This window comes from Ovis aries, chromosome 6 (genome assembly GCF_016772045.2).
Source record: "Ovis aries strain OAR_USU_Benz2616 breed Rambouillet chromosome 6, ARS-UI_Ramb_v3.0, whole genome shotgun sequence".
NCBI classification, from domain to species: Eukaryota; Metazoa; Chordata; class Mammalia; order Artiodactyla; family Bovidae; genus Ovis; species Ovis aries.
This window is the reverse complement of record NC_056059.1, coordinates 89553715-89573130: the sequence shown is the minus strand read 5'-3', so window position 1 is coordinate 89573130 and position 19416 is coordinate 89553715. Positions and strand designations below refer to the sequence as shown.

The window sequence follows — 19416 nt, the reverse complement described above, 5'->3', positions numbered from 1 at the left end:
GTAGATTCTGGACTCTAACAAAGTCTTGAACATTGTATTTAGGTTAAGTTTAACCAGATGCCCAAGGACAGGAGGGTTCTAGCTGACATCTGGTTATAAAGGTAATGGCTACAGTCAATTCAGTCAGTTCAGTTGCTCAGTTATGTCCAACTCTTTGCAACCCTGTGGACTGCAGCACGCCAGGCCTCCCTGGCCATCACCAACTCTCAGAGTTTACTCAAACTCATGTCCATTGAGTTAGTGATGCCATCCAACCATCTCAGCCTCTGTTGTCCCCTTCTCCTCCTGCCTCAGACTTTCCCAGCATCAGGGTCTTTTCAAATGAGTCAGTTATTCATATCAGGTGGCCAAAGTATTAGAGCTTCAGCTTCAACATCAATTCTTCCAATGAATATTCAGGACTGATTTCCTTTAGGATGGACTGGTTGGACCTCCTTGCAGTCCAAGGGACTCTCAATAGTCTTCTCCAACACCACAGTTCAAAAGCATCAATTCTTTGGCACTCAGCTTTCTTTATAGTCCAACTCTCACATCCATGCATGACTACTGGAAAAACCATAGCCTTGACTAGACAGATCTTTGTTGGCAAAGTAAAGTCCCTGCTTTTGAATATGCTATCTAGGTTGGTCATAACTTTCCTTCCAAGGAGCAAGCGTCTTTTAATTTCATGGCTACAGTCACCATCTGCAGTTATTTTGGAGCCCCCCAAATATAAAGTCAGCTACTGTTTCCACTGTTTCCCCATCTATTTCCCATGAAGTGATGGGACCAGATGCCATGATCTTAGTTTTCTGAATGTGGAGTTTTAAGCCAACTTTTCACTTTCATCAAGAGGCTCTTTAGTTCTTCTCTGCTTTCTGCCATAAGGGTGGTGTCATCTGCATATCGGAGGTTATTGATATTTCTCTCTTCAATCTTGATTCCAGCTTGTGCTTCATCAAGCCCAATGTTTCTCATGATGTACTCTGCATGGAAGTTAAATAAGCAGGATGACAATATGCATCCTTGATGTACTCTTTTCCTGATTTGGAACCAGTCTGTTTTTCCATATTCAGTTCTAACTGCTGCTTCCTGACCTGCATACAGATTTCTCAAGAGGCAGATCAGGTGGTCTGGTATTCCTATCTCTAAGAATTTTCTATAGTTTGTTGTGATCCACACAGTCAAAGGCTTTGGCACAGTCAATAAAGCAGAAATAGATGTTTTTCTGGAACTCTCTTGCTTTTTTGATAATCCAGCCGATGTTGGCAGTTTGATCTCTGGTTCCTCTGCCTTTTCTAAAATCAGCTTGAACATTTGGAAGTTCATGGTTCACATACTATTGAAGCCTGGCTTAGAGAATTTTGAGCATTACTTTATTAGCATGTGAGATGAATGCAATTGTGCATTAGTTTGAGTACTCTTTGACATTACCTTTCTTTAGGAATGGAATGAAAACTGACCTTTTCCAGTCCTGTGGCCACTGCTGAGTTTTCCAAATTTGCTGGCATATTTAGTGCAGCACTTTCACAGCAGCATCTTTCAGGATTTGAAATAGCTCAACTGGAATTCCATCACCTCCACTAGCTTTGTTCATAGTGATGCTTTCTAAGGCCCATCTGACTTCACATTCCAGCATGCCTGGCTCTAGGTGAGTGATCATACCATCGTGATTATCTTGGTCATGAAGATCTTTTTTGTATAGTTGTTCTGTGTATTCTTGCCACCTCTTCTTAATATCTTCTGCTTCTGTTAGGTCTATACCATTTCTGTCCTTTATTGAGGACACTTGACTGTACTTATGGCAAATAACAGTGGCTGTAGCTACTTTCTACCCAATACTTTCTAAGAAAATAATTGCATCTTCAGTTCAGTTCAGTTCAGTCGCTCAGTCATGTCCGACTCTTTGCGACCCCGTGAATCGCAGCACGCCAGGCCTCCCTGTCCATCACCAACTCCCAGAGTTCACTCAGACTCACGTCCATCGAGTCAGTGATGCCATCCAGCCATCTCATCCTCGGTCGTCCCCTTCTCCTCCTGCCCCCAATCCCTCCCAGCATCAGAGTCTTTTCCAATGAGTCAACTCTTCACATGAGGTGGCCAAAGTACTGGAGTTTCAGCTTTAGCATCATTCCTTTCAAAGAAATCCCAGGGCTGTATCTTACTCACTCATAAATAAGATTACCTAAAGTTTCCAGCACAGATATTAATAATAGATGTTTCATAATGAATTCTTGTGAAAATGATTTGAATGAGTTTAATAAGATCTTGTGATGTAATGAAGATAGAGGATTGACTTAGGGACTAAAAGACCTAAATTCAAATCTTGGTTTGAGGTAAACTTCAGCAAGTTTCTTAGACTTTCTGAATTTTAGTCTTGTCAATTGAAAAATGATATTTTATTACCTTTTCAAAGTGTTGTATTAGAATGAGATCATAAATTTACCAGTTAGATAAGATCTAATTGGTAATTTATTAATTTATTCAATTAAGCCTTTGAATGCAACACATGTGCTTAATTTACATTCTATTGTGAGGACTGCAAAGATTGTAAGCCTGTTACACTAAAAATCCATAGGGTAAGGACTATCTTTCTTATATTTTGAACAATCATTTTGCTTAATGCTATATGGACCCTGGGCCCCTGTGAAAAGAGGTTCCATGGAAACTTAATGTGAAGTTTTCATTATAGTTTTTAGTATATCTATATACAACTTTTAGTGGCCATACACTTATCTCTGAGTAGTGAAGTAGCTAATAAATACACATGGTTCTTTTTCAATGTAAAATGAAACACAACAATTACTATCTTTGGAAGAATAAATAGTTATTTATACTGAAAGTAAGCAAATATTTTATTAAAAACAATATTTTCACTAACTTTTGCAATAATACAGTGCTCGCATAAAATATCTGGCATTATTTGTTCTCTATTTTCACAGAAATTTGGAATTCAGAAATAACTTTAGCAGTACATCCTCTCAGTAGCTACGACCTCTTTAAGCTTCAAGAGGAAAAGCTCAGCACTGCAGAATCCTGGGAAATTTTATGACTATTGCAATGTAGACTTAAGAATAGGTTCATTCTAAGCGCAACTCAAAACTGTAAATGCTTTTCAAATCTTTATGTAGGTTAATACCCATTTTTCTGTGGCTTTTTTTTTTTTTTTGGATACTCTATTCACAACTGGGCTTCCCTTGTGGCTCATTTGGTAAAAAATCTGCCTGCAATGTGGAAGACCTGGGTTCGATCCCTGGGTCAGGAAGATCCCCTGGAGAAGGGAAAGACTACCCACTCCAGTATTCTGGCCTGGATAATTCCATGGACTGTATAGTCCTTGGGGTTGCAAAGAGTCAGACATGGCTGAGCGACTTTCACCTTGTGTTTGTGGCTCCTACCAACTTATTTGTTTATTTATTTATTTATCACAGTGATTCTTGGGAGGGGAATTTCAGGAGAGACTGAGCCACTCAGAGAGCTCATTTAGTAATTCAACATTCTTCTTATGAGTCCTGGGACTTTGTATCATATAACATCCATTCATGAGTAAGAAAACAATCCCCACATGGATCCAGGTATTCTTTGCATTTTGACTCTCAAGATTTTGCTTCTTCATAAAAGTATATTTCCCTTAAAGTCAGAACATCAGGTAATATGAATCCTTTAAATCAAATTGGGGAAAGATCTAGTATCACAAAAGTTATAACACATATGATACCAAAGGCACAAACAACAAAATAAAAAAAGAGGTAATTGGATTTCATAAAAATTAAACACTTGAGCATCTAAGAACACTATCAACAGAGTGAAAAGGAAGCCCATGGAATTGAGAGAAAATATTTGCAAATCATGTATCTGATAAACAGTTAATATCTAGGTTATATACAGAACTCTTACATCTCAACAACAGTTAAAAAAAAAAAACTCAATTTAAAAATGAGCAAAGGACTTAGACATTTCTCCAAAGAGAATAATGGCCAATAAGCACAGGTAAAGATGCTCTATATCGTTAATTGTTAGGGAAATTGAAATCAAAATCAACCTGAGATATCCTTTCATACTGATGAAGCTGGCTACAGAAAGAAGAGGGGAAAGAAAGAAAAGAAAAAGAAAGGAAGGGAGGGAGGGTGAAGGAAAGAAAAGGAGAGAGAGAGAAGAGAAAGGAAAAGGAAAAAGGGATAAAGTACGGAAGGAAAGGAGGGGTGAAGGAAAAGAAATTATGGATTGGTGAGAATCTGGAGAAACTGAAATCCTATGCATTGCTGGTGGGAAGGCAAAATGGTGCCACTATGGGGAAAAGCTGTTGGGTGTTTCCTCAAAAGACAGAATTGTCACTGGATCCATAAATTCCACTTCTAGGTATATTCCCTAAAGAATTGAAGGCAGGAACTTGAACAGGTACACCAACACTCATAGCATTATTCACAATTTACATTCATAGGATTGTTCACAATAGCCAAAAGGAGGATGTGACCCAATGTCCATCTATAGATAAATGTTTGAATAAAGTGTATGTACATACAATGGAATATTATTCAGTCTTAAAAAAATAAGAAATTTTGACACATGGTACAACAGAGATGAACCTGTGGAGATAGTGCTAAGTCACAGAAGCCAGTCACAAAGGGCAGATATTGTGTGATTCCACTGATGGTAAGCACCTAAAGTCGTCCAATTCATAGCAGTGGGAAGATTGAATGATGGCTACCAGGGGCTGGAGGAGAAGGGCAAATGGAGAGTTACTGTCTACCAGGTACAGAGTTTCAATTTGGGAAGATGCGATTGTTCTAGTGATTATAGTGATGATGGTTTCACAATAACATGAACACACTTAACGCCACTGAACTGTAAACCTGAAAATCGTTAAGATGGTATACTGTGGTATATTTTATCATAAGAAAAAGTAAGTTTTAACACAATAGGTAATACAGGTGACCCATGATGGATAAATGACAGATAAATAGCAGAGTAGATAGATAGGTAGGGGACTTTTAGAATTACTCAGAAATGTCCTAACTTGAATACAAAGGGTAATAAACACATATAGGGCAGCTCTGAATTTGAATTTCTGTTTTGTAAGTTGTGGAATCCAGTACAGCTTACCCAAATTCCATTAACTATTCCTCACCTATGTCTACTCAACATAGACTCAGACTATCTTAGACTGTCTCTGTCTTGGGTTGTCATGTTCTTTGTTTTTTAGGGTCCAATTAAAAAAAATTCAAAGTTATGTTAGAATTAAGCTGGAGGATGTTCTGAAGAGTCAAAGGTAGACACAATACAAGGGGAAAATTAAGGAGGTACCTAGAAATTCAATCTGAGTTAATACATATAAAGAACAAGTTGGGGAATGTACTTGAGAGGAAAAGGAAATGACCAGAAGCTGAGGTTGCCAACAGAATGCAAGGCGAGAGAGTATGTGGTTCAAGAAAAGTGCTTTGTTGGTTTGTTGCTTATATTTTTATTCATCCTGCCAGTATTAACTTGAAAGCTTGGAGAAACTGAAGCTCAGGCTTAGGGCACTCTTTGAGCCACTTGTAGGTAGCTGGGGAAAATAGAGCAGAAAGGAGGCAGTTACTAACACTTTATTCTCTTAATTTCTTCAGTCCTAGCCTCTGGGCTTCCCAAGGGGTGCAGTAGTAAAGAATCTGCTTGCCAGTGGAGCAGACTCAAGAGACATGGGTTCTATCCCTGGGTCAGGAAGATTCCCTGGAGAAGGAAATGGCAACCCACTCCAGTATTCTTGCCAGGAAAATCCCATAGACAGGACAGAGGAACCTGGAGGGCTCCAGTCCATGGGGTCACAAGGAGTCAGACATAACTGAGCAAATGAGCACACGCTTTGCTTCTCTTTTGTTACATTTCTTTTTATTAATAATTGGGCATAGTGTAGAAGTGAAGAATAATTTGACTTTTAAATCATGTTTATTGAAAAGCATTTTATTTGTATTTTTCAACTTTCTCCACCATTCCAGATACAAAGAAACAAAAACACTGTTAACTGATCCAGCATTGATTATCCAATCTGAATCTAAGGCAAGTAGGCGTGAATGGAACCATGGAATTAATTAAAGCAGGAAAGCCTGCAATGGAATTGATTAAAGAAGAAATACCTGTAGTGCCAGATTTAACTATCAGATAAAAAATTCCTTTGAGCAATTAGTTTTTATCAGTCAATTCTGCAGTCCAAACTGCCAGCCAAAAATGTTTCACTTGACAAGTTCTGTGTTTAAAGATGATTTTAATTGTTATGACTCCAGGCAGACCATGTGTTTTTCAGTTCACCACAATTCCTAGAACCTCTTACTGATGGTACTAAGCTATTACATACATTTTTCTAATGTATTTCAGATATGGCAGGTTCTCAAAACATAGCATTCTTCAGTAACAGACTTCAAGGAAGGGAAGACAAAACTATATATGCCGGGGGCCAGCGTGAGGAATTCCGCCCATGGCAAAGGTCATGAGGAAGGAGGCTTGGCATACGCAAAGGCGTGATCAAGCCTCAGGAAACCCCCTGTTCCTGAGCATCTAACCCCAAAACCAGAGTCTGTTTTATGCTCTCACCTACACCTCTGACTTTACGGGGGCTCTCCCCCATAACTGTTTCTCTCAGAGAAGGAGTAAACGTGCAGCTCCAAGGCAATAAAAATTCCTGGGTGTGACAAGAGTGTTTCAGCTTATGGACTCCTCTGAAGGTTATCTAGCCCACCTGTATAGGTTTGTCCGGCCACAGGTGATTGTTTACAGCCTCCCAATCTGAGAGGCACGAGATGTTTTAGACTTACTAAAGGCGAATTCTTTTGGGGAGTTAGAAATTATTAGTATAGTGGGTTGGTTAGGAATTATATTGGTGAAGGGTTTTTCATTTGTTGTGTCAATAATTGCTACTAATTCCCTGCTCTGGGTGGGACAAGGATGTCTCAGGTCAAACCTCTCTGCTGACAGACTAGCTTGTGTGACAGGATTATCCATACTCCTGCCACATGATTGTTTACTACCTCTCAACCATAAACAGCACAGAGTTTTGGAGTATTTTGAGAGTCTTAATTAGCATAGGACTTTTTCTTCTTGTTGAGTCAATGATTGCCGCCAGGCCTCCATTATCCTTAGGCACTTGGGAATATATTAATTAATGTATTTGGAGTATAGCAAAGGAAATATAGTAGTTTTTGATGTTAGCAATACTAGACTTTTTGAGTTAATGGATTTTCTCTTTTGTAATAGATCACTGTACTTTGTTTTAAATCACTGTGTCCTTGCTGTGTAAGAATGTAACTTTATCATATCTTAAGACTAAATAGATCTTAAGGGGAGCATTGGTGAAAGGATTTTCATTTGTTGGGCTGATGTTTGCTGCTAAATCTCCATGTTCCCTACTTTTATAATGAATATAACTAGCATATAGGAAGAAATAAGTATTAACCTTTAAGCATATAGGAGAAATAAGTATTAACCTTTAAGACTAATCATGTTAACCTTGGGTTAAATAAATTCCTTTCATGATTGTAACTCACTACACCCTCACCTTTTAGGAATGCAACTTTATTTGGAGGGTGGTGCCTGGTTTAAGAAAAAACACCCTTGGAAGAAATAAGTTTTTGGTTATCAGAAAGAAAGGATCATAAAATGTCAGCAGGTCTCACTCATGGCCAGAAGATGATGTAATATTCCTAAGACCTTTTTTTTTATACATTTATGTGAAGCACCTGATTTTGATAAAGGTCAGGACTGCTGACCCCCACACGACTCTGTATTCATCCCTATGTGTAACAAAAGGTATATAAGCAAACCCAAAAATAAAGAAATCGGGTCAGTTTCCGGAAAGACTGATTCCCCCATGTCGCTTCTTTCTTGCTCCCGTTTTTCTGGCTGAATTCCCATCTGGAGCATGGATGCTATTCCACGTAATCCAAATTATTCAGCCTCCTTTTCTCCACTAATCTTCCTACAACACTATCCATTTCTAATCTCTCTATATCTGTGATTAAATATGTATTTTTCCAAAGACGCCAACTCCGTCCCCCTGCCTTCGAATCACCCTGGATCCACCGGGGCTGGACCCCGGCATATATGGATCCGGTTAATGGTCAATTTAGTTCCATCATTGCATAAGGGACATGATTCCCACACACCAGCTTCAAAGCCCAAGTTCCAAGTTCATTTTTTATTGGTAAAGAACTACAATTTACCACAGGCTGTAGGTTTTTAATTTAATTTTTGGTTCCCTTCTCCCCACTTATTTTGTTTAAATAAGCATTTTTAAAGAACAGCTTTAGATTTACAGAAAAATTGAAAAGATATTACAGAGAGTTTTTCACTTCCCATATATCCCATACTGTTTCCACTATTATTAACACCTTTAGGTTAGTAGGGTACATTTGTTACAATTAATGAGCCAATATTGATACATTATTGTTATGAACTGAATGGACTCCCCAAAATTCATATGCTGAAATCTTAATCTTCCAGTGAAACATTATTAAGAGGTGGTGCCTTAGGGAGAAAAATAGGTATCAGAGTAGAAGCCTCTAAATGGGGGTTAAGATTATCCTCATGAAAAGAGCTTGCTCAGGCTCTTTGCTTCCTGCCATGTGAGAATACAAACAAAAGTAGTCAGACTGCAAAGAGAAAGAAGGTCCTCACTAGAACCCCATCATGCTACAGAGATTTCTAGCCCCTAGAGCTGTCAGAAATAAATGTCTGTTTTTTTATAAATGACCAAATCCACGGTACTTTCTTATAGCAGCCTGAACTAAGACAATTAATATTAACCAAAGTCTATACTTTACTCATACCTTCATAGATTTTACTGAATGTCCTTTTTATGTTCTAGGATCAACCCAGGAAACATTACAGTTAGTTGTCATGCCTTCCTAGGCTCCCCTTAGATGTAACAGTTTCTCAGAATTTCCTTTATGATGACCTTGATGGCTTCGAGGAGCACTAATCAAGTATTTTGTGGAATGCTTCTGTCAGAATTGTCTGTTTTTCTCATAATTAGACAGGGTTCAGGGGTTTTTAGGAGGAAGATCACAGAAGTAAAGTGCCATTTTCACTACCCCATTGCATTTTATCAACATGCTTTATCACTGTTGCTGTTGACTTTGGTTGACATTGTGCTTTTCAGATTACTTTACTATAAAGTTATTCTTCCCCACCTTTCATGTTGCATTTTTGGAACTAAGTCACTATGTGCTGATAACGCTTCAGGAAATCATAGTTATTTATCACCTCCTTGGGGAAGAAATGTCTATATAAATTCTTTGAAATTCGTCATGAGAGGTTTGTCTTCTCCGTTTTTAATTTACTCAACCATTTATAACAGTATGGACTCATGAATAGTTGCTTTATGATTGGGGTTATAATATACTACTTAATTTGTTCTCAGTTTGCTCTAGTTCAAGAATTGTTCCAGCTGTCCGTTGGCTCCTGTTACCTTTTGACATAGACTTATCAGATTTTTTTTTTTTTTTTTTTTTTGGAGAAAGGCATTGCCTTATTCTCTGATGCTAGAAGATGCTCAGGGCTCATCTTGTACACTTCCTTTCCAGTCCTATGAGCAAGGAACTTTGGTCCGTTGTATTGGGAAATGGTTTTAGTAACCAAGATCTCAGTGCTCAGTTGCTGTTACTAGAGCATCAGTGCTTCTAGGTCCTTTTGTCTAACAAAGGAAGGAAACGTGTTTACTAGCACATCTGTATACACATAACTGTAGGTTCTTCTATATGTAGCCACCTGTTTCTATAATATATTAAGCTAAACATGAATTCATACTGATATCTCCAACTTTAATTCATTACGACATGGGTGACGTTATTCTCTTCCTTTTAGCTTAGCTGAAAATTTCCACTGTTACAGTGAGGAACCTGGCTCCCATTATCAGTCATCCACTAACTTAACTATTCAAGTAAATTGTTAGGTACCAATGTAATAGTATCAGAATTGTCAATCCATACCCTCTCTGACCATGGATATTTTCAGATGTCAAAATTTCAAAAGCTAAATCTCGAGAAACTGATGTATTATATTGTGTAAAAAGAATTAGTCCCTCAGCTGTGTTCAGTTCTTTGTAACCCCACGTACTGTAGCTTGCCAGGCTCCTCTGTCCATGGGATTCTTCAGGCAAGAATATTAGAGTGGGTTGCCATGCCCTCCTCCAGGGGATCTTCCCAACTCAGGGATCATACCTGGGTCTCCCATATTGCAGGCATATTCCTTACCATCTGAGCCACCAGAGAAGCCCGTATTATGTATAAAGCAAGTATAAAAATGGCATTTACTCTATTCCCGATAGATCCACACAGAGCATACCATATTTTAAAAAGAAAGTTCATGTATTTTTGTTCATTATGAAATCTGGCCAAATTATTAAATAATTGGAAAAGATATGGATTGAAAGACTACACATAGCTTATATAAAATCAATAGAACATTACATGTGAAAGGTATCATTTGAATTTCAGTAAGTAGATATTACTAACTTTTATCTCTATAAAGAAAGCTGAGTGCCGAAGAATTGATGCTTTTGAACTGTGGTGTTGGAGAAGTCTCTTGAGAGTCCCTTGGACTGCAAGGAGATCCAACCAGTCCGTCCTAAAGAAGATCAGTCCTGGGTGTTCATTGGAAGGACTGATGTTGAAGCTGAAACTCCAATACTTTGGCACCTGATGAGAAAAGCTGACTCATTTGAAAAGACCCTGATGCTGGGAAAGAGTGAAGGCAGAAGGAGAAGAGTATACCGGAGGGTGAGATGGTTGGATGGCATCACCGACTCAATGGGCATGGGTTTGGGTAGACTCTGGCAGTTGGTGATGGACAGGGAGGCCTGGTGTGCTGCGGTTCATGGGGTCACAAAGAGTTGGACATGACTGAGTGACTGAACTGAACTGAACTGAACTGAATCTCTATTTTTGATCAGTTCAGTTCAGTTGCTCAGTCATGTCTAGCTCTTTGTGATCCTATGAGTTGCAGCACATCAGGCTTCTCTGTCCATCACCAACTCCCAGATCTTGCTTAAACTCATGTCCATCAAATCAATGATGCCATCCAACCATCTCATCCTTTGTCATCCCCTTTTCCTCCCACTTTTAATCTTTCCCAGCATCAAGGTCTTTTCCAATGAGTCTGTTCTTCTTATCAGGTGGTCACAGTATTTGAACTTCAGCTTAAGCATCAGTCCTTCCAATAAATATTCAGGATTGATCTCCTTTAGGACTGATTGGTTGGATCTCCTTGCAGTCTAAGGGACTCTCAAGAGTCTTTCCAATACAACAGTTCAAAAGCACCAGTTCTTGGGCACCCACCTTTCTTCATGGTCCAACTCTCACATCCATACATGACTAATAGAAATACCGTAACTTTAACTGTACGGACGTTTGTCAGCAAAGTAATGTCTCTGCTTTTTAATATGCTGTCTAGGTTTGTCATAGCTTTTGAGATAAAACAAAACAAAATTGTATTCAGCTGGGAGAGTGAAAAAAATTCCTTCAGAAATAAAATATAGTGCTAAACAAGGAAGAAGAAGTCTTTTCATATTAGCACAGGGGCCTCACTCAAGCTTTACAGGAGGATTTTGTAACCATGAGATTTTAAAAAAAAATCAAAGTATATAATTTGATGGAAGGAAAGCTATGATAAACCTAGACAGAGTATTAAAAAGCAGAGACATCATTGTTGACAAAGGTCCATCTAGTCAAATCTACAGTTTCTCCAGTAACTATTTATGATCAATTCTAAAGGAAATCAATCCTGAATATTCATTGGAAGGACTGATGCTGAAGTTTGGATACTTTGGCCACCTGATGCAAAGAGCTGACTCATTGGAAAAGACCCTGATGTTGGGAAAGATTGAAGGCAGGAGAAGAAGGGAATGGCAGAGAAGACGTTGTTGGATGGCATCACCAACTCAGTGGACATGGGTTTGAGCAAGCTCTAGGAGATGGTGAAGGACGGGGAAGCCAGGAGTGCTGTAGTCCATGGAGTCGCAAAGAGTCAGACACAACTGAGTGACTGAACAATAATAAATGTACAACCATAAGAGTTGGACCATAAAGAAGGCTGAGTGCCGAAGAAGTGATGCTTTAGAATTACGGTACTGGAGAAGACTCTCGAGAGTCCCTTGACAGCAAGGAGATCAAACCAATCAATCACAGAGAAAATAAACCCTAAGTATTCATTGAAAGGACTGTTGCTAAAACTCTAATACTTTGGTGCCAAAAACCCAACTCATTGGAAAAGACTGATGCTGGGAATTATTGAAGGCAAAAGGAGAAGGGGGTAGCAGAGGATGAGATGATTAAAGAGCATCACTGACTCAATGGATATGAATTTGAGCAAACTTTGGGAGATAGTGGAGGACAGAGGAGCCTGGCATGTTGTAGTCATGAGATCACAAAGAGCTGGACAAGACTTAGCAAATAAACAACAAAAATATAATTGTAAATAGAAGGAATAATAACATTTCACTTAAAAACATTTTGTAACGAACTGTTTACTGGCATGCCTGGCATATACTAGAGAAGAATGAAACAAGTGTGGATAGTTGATGGGGGGATGATTCACATGCCATGAGGAGATTGTTAGAGACCTCTAAGACCTAAGAAGAAAACATGGGCTTCCCTGGTGGCTCACAGGGTAAAGAATCTGCCTGCAATGCAGGAGACCGGGGTTCGATCCCTGGGTCAGGAAGATCCACTGAAGAAGGGCATGGCAATGCACTCCAGTATTCTTGCCTGGAGAATCCTATGGACAGAGGAGCCTGGCAGGCTATAGTACATAGGGCTGCAAAGAGTCAGACATGACTGAGTGACTAACACACAAAGGATTCCTGTATGGGGGCATGGTGAATACCTGTGGAAACATAAGGAGGTAAATCTAGAAAGTAAGTAAATCTAAATCTATGTTTAGAATGTTTTCTCATAAACTTGTTATTTAGGGAAACACTGGAAATACAAATGTGAAGGTATTTTGAAAAGCATGGGATGAATGCCAGACAATTAATTTAGGATGTGGACAGTGGAAATGATCAAATCAGAACATGTTTAAGATGTGAGCTAAACCATGCCCTATGAAATTGAATCAATAGACACATTAAAAGCTTATCTTTAGCACTAGTACCACGATCTTTTACAAACCCATTAGACTATTCCTCTAGATAAAATCTGAAGAAAACTTAGAGTGGAAGTATCTATGAATGCTTCCCCATTTTCCAACATGTTATGATTTTAAGTCCATCTATCATTTTAACCATATAATGTTTAAGTCTTGAAACAATAATATTTCTTCAACATGATTTTTATCTATGGGAATGCAAAGAGTATAGAAAACTATCTTTCTCTACTCATCAGGAGTTGGGTTCTTTGACCCTTAAGTAATCTTTCAGAGAATTTCTGGTTGCTCCATCTGTAACTCTTGCGGTAAGTAATAAGCCTGCTATTTACTCTGTTACATGGAAAAATTCCCCATTTGTTGTCTGATCTCTGCTCTGCAAATTCAGCAGATGGTTACCAAACTTGGGACAATTGCTGTCGGACCATTTTTTGAAGTGGGTAATGGAGAAATCACTATCTAAGCTTTTTTTCGTTATTGTAGGGTTAATACAATCTTAGGCAATTTTTAAAGTTATGTTACTACCACAAGCAAAAATCAAAGCACAAGTTTTGCATCTTTTCTTCTGAAGTTTTCAAACATAGCCTGGATGCAAAATAGACATTTTACAGCATCTAATAGTTATCTAATTACTTACTAAAACATTGAATGAAAAATTTTGCTTAGGTGGCTTCAAACTATGAATCTGTTTTCTAATGCAAAAAAGGGAAATTATGAAAATTACTTCATTTGCAGGTTGGATGTACAATATATGTTACAGTATTTTGCACTTAATTCAGTGTTAAGGTGAACACTTTATCTCTCCATACTTTTTAAATTGTGTGTACCTCTATATTTACATTTGTATTTCTAACTTGGAAAATCTTGATTTGTAATTTCTAATCCACACACGTGGATTAAATGCATGGGATATTTTTTTTCTAATTTTGCAAAATATTTTATTGTGAGTATATCATACAGAGTAAAGGTGTATAACTATGTAAAATAACAAAAATAAAAGGAACAACCTTGTGCTTATCAGTCAGGTTAACAAACAGAACATTACTAATACTTTTGAAGGCCACTGTATGGGCTTCCCTGGTGGCTCAGAGGTTAAAGTCCAGAATGCGGGAGACCCGGGCTCGATCCTTGGGTCGGGAAGATCCCCGGAGAAGGCAATGGCAACCCACTCCAGTACTCTTGCTTGGAGAATCCCACGGAGGGAGGAGCCTGGTAGGCTACAGTCCATGGGGCCACAAAGAGTCAGACAGGACTGAGCGACTTCACTCTCACTGTATGCCTATGGGGCAATCAATTGTATGCTGAACTTTATGTTTAAATCTGTGTCTATACATATAAAACTTGTGTCTATATACATATTTTACTAATATAATTGAAACAAAGAAAAACAAAATTTTCAGTTCTGCAAATTTACTGGCTTTTCCTTCTAGTTCTCACATCCTCTCTTACTCTTTTTCATTTTTCCTTTTTGACTTGTTTATATGGTGCCTAATCTTCAGTTTGATCCAGTTAACTACCTTTTCAATGGAATACTTTGTTGTCTTACAGACAGTGACAATATAGATGAGAGAGTGAGGAAAATCATTTGGCGTATTTTAAAAGTGATTAAAAATGAAAATAAAGAAATAGATTTTTTAAGTATTCATTATTAAGATTCACCAAATTGGTTAAATGTCTGCACTTTGCCTTCAGGGTTGTACATTTGTCATATTAAGGGTGTGTACTTAACACATTAAGAGGTTTTGTAGAATGTTGAGAGTATTTTTGATAATTCAGCCCCCAAATGACATTAAAAAAGACCCCAAGAGCAGACTTTGGGTTGCTTTGTATGACTTCCCATGACTACTTATTGTAATCTATCTCTGGAAAGCAGTTATGTTTATCTGCAAATATATTTCCCACATAATATATAAAATATTAAGGGTAAGTATTTATGTTTTTTTAATTGAAACATGATTTGTAATATAAATGAATAAAGCAACAAATCTTAAAACTACCAAAGAAAAACAAAGACAAACTCCTGATGACTCTTGACAATGAATTTTATTTTAAATGTCTTATAGTCATATTCATATTTTCATACTATCAAAACCAGTAGAAAGAACTGTGAACACATGAAAGCATCTTAAAGACAAAAATAAAGTTGATGTTGGAATATACAATAATTTAAAGAATGAGAATCTAATTGTTCAGAATAAATAAATAAATAATACAAAAAATTACTTAATTCATATTGCCTGGTAAATTGTTACAGATTTAAGAAACATAGTCTCAGGATTCACATGATTCAACACATCATTGCATAATAAGGGCAAGACTAGGCCAGGCATCTCAAAAGTAGGACTTCCAGTTCAATTAAAGTTTCAGATAAATAGTTATATATTTATATACTAAAAGTTATCCATTGTTTATCTGAAAGAAAAATTGACTGAGAGTCCTTTCTGTTTGTGTGTTTTAATTTGCTAATCTGGTAACTATGATTACAATATAACAATCTTGATCAAAACTTAATACATAAAATAAGTATAAATTTTCTACCATCATTAAACTATCTTATCAATAATACTTGTTTCCCATTTCTCCAAATTCATGCACAAACATTATTGTATTTGAGACTTAAATAAATATATAAATAGGTAAATAAGTTACACTTGAAAATAATTTACATGACCAAATAAAAGTTAAAGTGCTTCCACATGTCCTCACATCTCTGTGAGGTAGAAAGATGACTGAGATATTTTTCTCCAGTGAAGAATAAAGAAATCGAGGCACAGTTGAACAGGAACTCGTGAATCCTGGCCAGCAGTCTAGGGTTGCAAGATTAACAAAAAACAAAAACAAAAAAGCAGGATTTCCAGATAGATTGGAACTTACAATATACAATGAATAATTTCTAAAATATAAGCATGTCTTACATGGAACAATGTACATGTGACACTGAAAAAATATTCATTGTTTTACTTAATATTCAAACATAACTGGACATCCTGTATTTTATCTGACAACCCTACACCAGACCCACACAGTACTCAAGGCACTGAAGTAGATTTGTTTTGAAGTTTCATTGGCATCTTTACTGAGGAATTCTTGGAAGCAATGGAAAAAGGATTTTTGGTTGTTTTTTCTTTTTCATGGATCTTGCTTCTCAGCTCTGAAAATAAATAAAATAAAACAAAAAGTTTAAAAATTAGCCAATGTCCTAATAAGGAGAAAGGTATGGTTCTTAAAAATACACTTAATATAGAAATTAAGAGGGTCATAGATATTCATGTGTTAGAAATGCTCTATATTTTCAACTATAGATAGAGAGATCAGGTAAGTTATCTAAATCAGAATATTTCTGAGATTTATAGGGAGCTCTACTAATGACAGAGGACACAGGCATATACCCACACTTCTCTAGATAAACTGAGATATATGATCTCCCAGTCATGAGTACAACAAACACACTATTGCTGCTATTTTTTTTTTTAATCAAAGAAGCAATTACTTAAAATAATTTTCAGCAGCAGCAGAAAATTTAAAGGCTTACTTTTGGAGTAAATGTCACAGGCTAAATGAAGAACATGAATTCAAGAAAAACTTACCTCTTCAAAAATGCCTGCACAACCTTCTGCACCCACTTTTCCTTGGGGTCTAAGCACACCTCTTTTCCGTTGGTAAGCTTAACACTGAAATGAGAGAGATACTATTAAAATCAATATTTAATGGGTTTCAAACACCACCTTGCCATTCAAGTCATGGTTCTTTGAGTACAGGCAAAGAATGGAAGTCCAAACGAATTTTTAGCTATGAGTCATGGAGAGTCCCATATTTAAATGCCATGGAGACAAAGAATCTTTCCTTTCTATTTTTCTCCCTATGTACTCCTAGTACCTAGAACTCTGTTGGATTCTTCCATGTCTCAATTCTAGGCTGACTAAAGTAAAATACTCACTTTTGAAATTACTTACATGATTTCTGAATTTTCGCAGTGTGGCCCACTCTCAATAACTCTCAGTTCTTTGATAAATTTGGGGTGGAAAGGTGTGGAATGTGTTTTTATGCATTGGCATCGAAGTTCTGTACTCATTCTTGACAGAACTGCAGCTGTGGAAAAAAATTAAGAATTTATTTCATCCGTAAGCACAGCTTGACTAGCTTCGTGCTTATTAATTGCAATGTGATCATTTGGTGAGTATCTGTTTGGTAAACATCACATCTTCAGCAAACTTATCCCTGAAATCGATAGCTAGATATTCCCCCAGGCTCTAACTTCAGTTTTTCTCTGTTTTAAAAAGAATCATTCCTAACAACATTGAATGGTGTAAAGACTTAGAGTTGTCTTTGGAGAATGTTGACATCTGCATGGTACATTTTCTCCTCCTCCTTACATAATCCTCTGTGACACCACAATGTTATTAACGGCAGGCAAACTAAGATTCACCTAAAGGGAAACTGCCTTCAGGAGGAATTAATAGAAATATATGTGAGTTACCCAGAGATTGTGCTCTTATCTTAATAAAAATCCTTAATATTTTAAAACATATATACATATGCCATATACCATATATAATGTTTATGGTACATGCCATAAACATTTTAAACTGTATTTCATAAGAGGGCTTAAAGACAGATTACAAACTTTATTGGGATCCCTCTTATGAAATATAGAATTCTCCAGGCCAGAATACTGGAATGGGTAACTTTTTCCTTCTCCAGGGGATCTTCCCAACCCAGGGATTGAACCCAGGTCTACCCACATTGTAGGTGGATTCTTTACCAGCTGAGCCACAAGGGAAGAGCAAGAATACTGGAATGGGTAGCCTATCCCTTCTCCAGTGGATCTTCCTGACCCAGGAATTGAACCAGAGCCTCCTGCATTGCAGGTGGATTCTTTACCAACTGAGCTATCAGGGAAGCCCAAACATTCTTAACAGTATTTCATAAGAGGGATCCCAATAAGGTTTATAATCTGTCTTTAGGCCAAAGAACAATTGATAGCTGCCTGAAGCTCGTCAATTAAATAGTACATGGAATAAAATAACCTGAGTTACCTTACTCAATATTAATAGATAATTTGGGCAAATGTGGAGTCCAATAAAATATACTGTAAATTATAGATTTATGTTAATTATTTGTATGCTACAGAGTATGAATGATGATAGGAACAGAATGTTTATATAAATCAAACTTTCTAAATATATTGATACAACCTAAAAATTTAAAACTTCAATTTAGCAGTAAATGAGTGCAAAGATGGTTTTCTCTTGCTGAATAAAAAGGAGGCTTGCTATCCAGGCATGAAGGATAATCTTGCTATCTGAGCATCACGTTTAGACACAGGAAACTTCTGTAGATTAGAAGAATATGCTTACCTTCACACAGAGCTGCAGAGAGCAGGAAAGCGGCCAAGAGAGCAACAGCCAGCTTGGAAGTCATACTTGAACAAGAGGCTTTTTGTCAGGTTTCTTCTGGCTCTCGTTCTAGATGCTTGTGAGCTCTGCTGTCCCAGAGGACTTCTGTTGGGCAGAGCACTCCTGTGGCTTTTTATATCATCATAAGAATAGGGAACAAGTGCACCATCATGCTTGCATCATGTCAGAGGAAATTCCACAATATGCAACCATCCGCCCTTGAGAGCACATCTGAGTCATCTGACTCCTCTAGTGATTGGTTTCTTATCAAATTTTCTGTGTGACCCAAGCTTTATTTGATCTTTCAAATAATTTTATTGATTTTGTTTAAAACCATGTTTCTTTTAAAACATTAAAAAAAAATGTTTAAAGTCAGGTTTCTCAGTTTGATACATTATTGTCAATGGTAGTCCTTTTTATTTGAGAACTTTATCATGATCCCATCTGGCAGCTGTTAGAGTAAGGTCATTTGTGATTGTTCTTTTATGGCACCACCATTTCTTCAGGTAAATTATATGTGCTATAATGATAGATAAGGCAACCTAGTCTACTACTTTTAATGGGGACACAATTTACAAGAAGTCCATGTCTAAGCATTTAGGAAAGTTTCCAGAAACAATTACCGCTCTCAAGGAGCATGTTACAACTTTCCAAAAGATTTGGTTTTCTAATATGTGTTTAGCAGAACAAAAGGGAATATCTTTCACAAATATTTATCAGTTCCACAAATATTTATTGAGTAACTTCTGAGTAATGTGGGAATCTGGAGACAGATAAGATTAAGTACTTGTTTTTAAAGAATATGGTCTATCGGAAGAAGAAAGCAATATAAGAACCGGAATATATTACAGAACAGACAAGTGGTACCAAGATATTTATTCCAACAAGAGCACAAGGACAGAATTTTCCATAAGTATATAGAGCAGGGTAT

The 19416-nt window shown here is 37.2% G+C and overlaps 1 protein-coding gene across 1 annotated transcript; it reads right to left on the bottom strand.

The window, feature by feature from the left end:
• Positions 1-15114: 15114 nt before the first annotated feature.
• On the bottom strand, positions 15115-18592 carry CXCL8 (C-X-C motif chemokine ligand 8). Its single transcript, NM_001009401.2, is given in 4 exon segments — positions 15115-16240; positions 16677-16760; positions 17043-17178; positions 18447-18592. Coding segments are annotated over 4 exon segments (306 nt in total). The 5' UTR covers positions 18511-18592; the 3' UTR covers positions 15115-16218.
• Positions 18593-19416: the final 824 nt, after the last annotated feature.